At 41.1% G+C, this 6,580-nt stretch overlaps 1 protein-coding gene across 1 annotated transcript in view; it reads left to right on the plus strand.

The window, feature by feature from the left end:
- The window catches only part of Aig1 (androgen induced 1), a 223,148-nt gene extending 218,834 nt beyond the window's left edge, over positions 1 to 4,314 (plus strand). Inside the window, exon 6 of the mRNA XM_032894968.1 lies at positions 3,657 to 4,314. Within this exon, the coding sequence (XP_032750859.1) occupies positions 3,657 to 3,694 (38 nt within the window). The 3' untranslated portion in view covers positions 3,695 to 4,314. The remainder of the gene's footprint in view (positions 1 to 3,656) is intronic.
- The last annotated feature ends 2,266 nt before the right edge of the window (positions 4,315 to 6,580 follow it).

Here is a 6,580-nt window from a genome sequence, read left to right on the forward strand (position 1 = left end):
TACAAGCCCTTAAAATAAGCTAAATTAATAGTCAAGCATTTGCTTTTTTTTTTTTTCAAATAAAGTGACTTAAGGTGAATTTGTAAGAACTGTTTGTGTTTACTGTAACAAAACACCACAAGCTGAATATTCTAAACAATAGGAACAGGTTAAATGTCATGCGTAGATTCCAGAAGGTCAAAAGCAAAATGTTGTCTGGATTGGTTCCTTAGGAGATCATTGAGAGGAAGGCAGCCCCAGGCCTGTCCTGAGCTAGAAGCTACTCATCTTCATACTCAAAGATGTACTCCCTGTGTATGACATGGTCTCCCACTTTCCCTGTTTAGAAGGAGAGCAGTCATATTTAATGGCATTCACCATAATAACTTCTTGTTAACTTTGTGAAGACTTCATCCAAATAAAGTTATAGCTCAAGACACTGGGAATTCGGGAACAACATCACACGTTTGTGGTTCTAAATAATAGTCCCCCTATCATAAATATATTTCATATATACATATATATGTGTGTGTATATATGTATATATATATACATATATGCGTGCACGTACACACACATACACATCTTTCACATAGGTAAAATATATTCTCTTCATCCCTGTGGCCCCCAAATGTCATTCTGACATCAACTCTTTAACCCAAATAATAATAATAACAATAACAATAACAACAACAACAACAATAATAATAATAATAATAATAATAATAATAATAATAATAAACATTCTCCCTAAGTATGATACAAACCTATAAACCATGTATGTGTAAGATTTGGTCATAAGTCATCCCAAAGCAAAATTGTTCTCCCGGTTTGTGTAGACATATAAAACCGGACAACGTTACCTCCTTCTAAAACATAATGGTGGTGCAGACCTAGGATGGGCAGTCCTCTAGCAAATGGGAGAAAGAAGAGAGACTGAGGGGATCATGGCTCCCAAGCAAATCTGAGAGCAAGCAAAGGAAATTTCCTTTAATTGAAAGACTTGAGAATAATCCCCTTCGACTGAATGCTGTGACCCCAAGGCTCACAAGGAAGGGCTGGGCCCTGACTTCAGACCCCCAGAGAACAGCAGTTTCACCGTTCTCCAAATCCTGGACAGGGATCACAGTAGGGAAGGATGCTGTACTCTGGAACCTAGGAAGGACTAATAAAGGCCTCGACTCATTGGTCTTTCTTTCATGCTGTGTTTGAGCTTTGTGTCCAGGCCGGTACTTCAGTGGGGTCTAAAACTCTCAAAGACAACACTAGTCCTGCAATTCAGAGACGAGGATCCTTCAGAGGCTGTGCCGGATGACTGCCTTTCATTCTGGCTTCTTCTGCGGCGATTGCATGGATCCATGACTCAGATGCCTATTTTCTTTAAGAAAAAAATTGTCTGACCACACCCTGGGCATTCTTGTACATTTTGAAGTTCTGTGGGTACTTGGGCATATGATTGTGCAAGTCAACCTATGACACCTGAAGCATTTCTGTCCTTCAGTTAAGACTGTCCTAACCCCAGTAACTCTAAGGCAACTGTTCTCACCAGAGTCAAATTTAAGACCAGAAACGAGACTGCTCAAGAGTGAAAGACAGACAGACAAGAGGAGAGAGAATAGGCAAGAGGAGATCAGGGGAGGAAGTCAGACCCAGGCCTCCATGTGGAGGTATAGGCCCCTTCTCCATAATATCCATCCATCCAGGTTGCCTGGCCCCATGACAGAAACCCCATTCTCCCCCTTTCTGAACACTGCCACCTACTGTAAATAATCTCCCTGCTGTGGAATATGTCTGGATACCTTCCTTATGGTCAGCCTTGACTCCTGTGTTCCGCAGGTATAGCCTGCCTCAGCTCTTTGATGAGTCTGCCTGGTTGTGTTATTGTTTTGTGGAAATGCATTCAGTTCTTTCATCATTTATAGCTATGTGATTATTTATTCCTTTCTACCTCATGACTAAAAAACTAATATATGTGATGAGCCATTTCCCTCCCCACATCTGGGAAGCCCAGGTCCTCGAAGTCGGCCCTCGGTTGAAGATCCCACCATTGCTGCCACATCGACCCAACAGCAGAACGTTCTAGACAAATGAGACTAACGAGAAAAAGCAAACTGTTTTTCATCCTCCCACCCCCCAGCTTTGCTCGTGTGTAGAAAACACAGGACAGAAGTGGAGACTCGGGCGTGTGAGCTATCTGAAGGGAGCCTACATGTCAACTGTCATTGCTGTGGGGGACCTACCCAACAACGAAGACACAGTGTCTATTCTTACTGTCGCGTTTCTCCTCCTCTCTTCTCATGCCCTTATTCCTAGGTCTGATGTTTCCCTCACGTGATCTGGGAGACAGATTTTTGGAAAGAGTATTTTAGATCTCTAACAGTTCCTTCCCTATGAAAGTCAACCACGAAAGAGGATGTTTGCTCAGGATCATTCGTTCACATCCCACTGCATCATCCATACTCCACGAAGCTAGCTGGGACTAGGAGTTGGTAGGGGAGGGGTATCTCTAACATTCGCCCTAGAATAATTGCAACCCTTGGATGTTGGATCTTTTTGTCATTTGGGGACCCTACATGTTGCTTATGTCTCTCCTGCTAGTTCTGATTTCAGAGTCTCCTCTAAGCACATTTATTATCTAACAAGATTAGCTGAGTATCTACTCTGAAATAGACACTAAAAAGCACTAGGTGACTAAAGAGGTAAAAGTGACTAACAACAAAAGTGTTAAAGTTTCTGCACTTGGAGATCTAGACATTTATAAAAGAATGCTAGCAGGACCAGGAAGACAGTATTTAGAGGTTCCTTTGTTGTTTTTCATTACCGCTATTAAAACAAAAAGTATTCAAGAACTTTTGGGAAGACTAGAAAAATGTTTATGTAGAAGTGAAAGGAAGGAAGGAAGAAAAGAAGGAAAGAAGGAAGCAAGAAAGAAGTAGAATTTCTGGATTTAAGTATCACTAGCAGGAATGGACTGAACAATTTCAACTTCAGGAAAATGAACCTTCATCAGCCAACACTGCAGACAACAGACAAGGCCTTACTGATCCAGTACCTGCAAGTCCTTCCAGAAAAGTAGATCTGGATGGGTTGACTCCCTCAGGCAGACCTTGAGTTTCAGCATGCACAAGAGAATAGCCCGGGGAGGCTGTGAATTTGCTCTCTAGCATGGGGCAGACCAGGGATGGGGTTAAATATGTATAAGCAGAAATAGTTCCTGTAGCTCAATAGGGCCTCATGGGCTTTTTAAAAATAACAGATTTTAAAAAGAAAGACTCCTTTGGCGTTTAGAAACCCAGAATCCTGGTGTTGAGAATGGACAGGACTGATGTGTACCATGAATGAAGCTATTTAAATGCATCAGCCACAGGGCTCTTGCTGCTGGGGGCTGGTTGAGAAGCAATTCAGCCTGAGTACCCATCATGCAGAGCAATGTCTCTTACTCAGGAGTCATACCGACTCAGGGTCCTACTCCCAGAAGCATAAGGAGCTGACTGTGTCTTGGATGTGTTAGGAAAGGGTGAGGAGAGAGCTCACTGAGGGCAACATTTCTGGAGAACACTGTAAATGACCCGGCTTCTTAGCTTAGAAGAGAGGGACAGAAATGGGGATGGCAGTGAGCTGAGGTGGCCAGAGATTCTGTGAGCAGCTGTGCCTGATGCTTTTTGCTTCTATTTTAGGTTTAGAAGAAGAAAAAGAGAAGCCTAAACTGGAATGAGATCCAAGTCTGAGGAGAAGCGGGGAGGAGCTGCCCTTGAATTCTTTGGGCCCTGAACATCATCAATGAAGACAGAACAGCACTTCAAAGGAGGCCGTTGCAACAGCCCTGTCTCCCTGACCCTGAGGAAGGACAACTTTTATATGCAAATATGTACAAAATAGGATATGTTGCCTTTGAAAATAACTCATACTCCTTGTTGTACTCTATCCAAGTTCATTATTGATGACATTTTTTCCTCTTTTCTAGTTTTAAAATTAAAGTTGGTCATTGAGTTTTCATTTCTGCAATAATAACTCCACTTCGTCAAGTAAAGAAAAAAAACATCAAATATATTTCTTATTGAGGGATATGATAAGATTGGAGGGGCAGATGTGGGTGGAGGCATTCATAGTTAGTCTTAAAGGAGGCTGGAGTCATGACACTAGGGTACTCATGGACCCAGGAGAATGCAGGGTAGGTGGTTCCGGTGGAGGTAGAATCAGGCTCGCCTCCGTGAGCAGTGTTAGTAATAGTATCCGTTTAGTCGAAACCCTGAGTGTGCTTGGATCTCCCTGTTTGATCTGTGAAACTCTTCCCTTATACAAACGTGACTGTTAATAAAAACCAAGCAACCCAAACTGGTGTCTGCATTGTCCATCTCAGAGCCTTAACAACGAGGTTGAAGTACCTGTTCTTCCTTTGCTTCTGCGGAAGCAGACCTACTGAAAGCAGATTGACTACACCCCACTCATTCCTGTGCTTTTATTTCAAAACTCATTTGTTTCCCTAATTCCAGCAAGAACACGCTAAAATCTAACTTATAAAATCTTGAACATAAATATTTGAAAGGTGTAAAAGAGTATTGTACAAAGCATAAAGTATCACTTGGTATAAATATTGGCTGTGTATGCTAAGATAGAGCAATATGTAGTTTGAAACCATTTACTCTAAAAAATGACAGAATCATGACAACTTAGGAAGTTCTAGAAATCCCTCCACAAGCACATGCATCCCTTTTTAACGACAACCACTTCATAATGGAGCCTGATTAAACCCATTGACTAACTGGGAAGGACTCATGACTCTCTAAAGAGAAAATATTATTAAGGATCCTGGTAATTTATTCATAGATAATTCAAAGAGGTGTGCTTTAGTACTAAACATGTTCCTACATCACAGAATATGTATAACCCAATTTCAAACACTATTTTATTAAAACATTCAACCTGAAGAAGAAAAATTTAGTTAATAACTATGCTTACAAGAAAAATCTAACAAGTACCATAAAATACTTTGGAAGAACTCTAAACATATCAATAACCATAAGAGAGTTTAATTTGTGGACCGAAAGAAATTAATTTCAGAACAGCTCTCCAAGGAGAACACGACTCTATGTTGTACATCACAAAACAGGCATAAAACAACTTCATCCTTGCAATACTGCAAAAAGATTGTCTGGAGGACATCTGAACGAAGTAGAAACAAAACAAGGATTTCTGCGAACCAGACACGCTTGCTTGGTGGGGAAGTCACTCCTTTATAAGCCCCACCTCTAGAAATATGGCTGGCAGAAATATGGATGACCAGAGAGGAATCCATCATATTGGTTCACTACCTCATGGAGCCGGAACTGGTAAGTAGGAAAGATCCGGAAATCTACTGAAACAGAAAAGCAAAGCAATACCATACCCTTAGGAATGGCTCCTATAATTCAAGAGTGCCATTGTCAAGGGCAGGAGGTTCTGAGTGCCGTTACCGTCACAACTCATTTGAAGAAAAAGAAAACTCAAAGCAGAGCTAAAATGTGTGTTGAAACCTTAATGTCTCATAAGTCAGACTGCGTCTGAAGTTGGAGATAGAACAACACTCCTTTAAAAATGGTTATGTTAGCACTAGGCCATAGGGAGGCCCCTAATTCAATCTTACTGGTCCCTTTTTTAATAAGCAGAAATGTGGACATGGTAGAGACTTGCACAGGCAAAACCATAGGAGGTCTAACTGCAAGCCATGCAAAGGATTTCAACCTTCTGACAGTCTGAGATCTTGACTTCCTGCCTTCGGAACTGAGAAAAGCTAAATTGTCAGAGCCATCCTCTGTATTTTCTTATGCAACTCCCAGTAACTAATTCTGCCAATGTATGAAATGCTGACAGACTGAAAGGAGGAGGAGGAAGAAGAGGAAGGAGGAGGACATAATAGCCTTACTTAGATGATGACTCCGTTTAACAGGAATTACTCCAGAAGATTAGGTTTCCAGGGTAAATCAATATAAACACTGGTATGAGGCTATTAAAATTTTTGTCGCTATGCAATGTCAACAGTAATTTTAAGGTGGTTGCACTTATGTCTCAGTATCAGTGACCTTGAGCATCAACGCCTCTGTGAAGCATCAAGCTCCCATTACACTGATAATGTCACACTCCTTAGAGGATACAGCAAGTACCCTAGCTATCTCGGTAAACCACGTGCATGCAAATGGATAACAGACAAATTTCCCCTTCAAAATTAAAAAGAAAATCAGGCCGTTCATGTTACAAAGCATCTAGGCCTCTAGTTGCTGAATTACATAAGATAGTATACAACTTCTAATGTGAAATCCATGGTTTATTGTACAAGGGCTATCCCTGGGAGAGAGGCATATTGATGGGTGTTAACTTCCTGGATGTTGAAGGAAACACTTCATATGGGATTCTTGCCAGCTAATACAATTAGAGAAAATTTAAGAGCTTATAAACTAAAATGCAAAGAGTGATGGCCATGGTTTTTCTGATTATATGATTTTAAAAGCAGATACAAAATCTGGTCCAGATATTCCTCACTGTTAACAGGAAGGAAGGAAAGAAGGAAGGAAGGAAGGAAGGAAGGAAGGAAGGAAGGAAGGAAGGAAGATCACTCCTGCAACTA

Source organism: Rattus rattus, chromosome 2 (assembly GCF_011064425.1).
Source record: "Rattus rattus isolate New Zealand chromosome 2, Rrattus_CSIRO_v1, whole genome shotgun sequence".
Taxonomy (NCBI): Eukaryota; Metazoa; Chordata; class Mammalia; order Rodentia; family Muridae; genus Rattus; species Rattus rattus.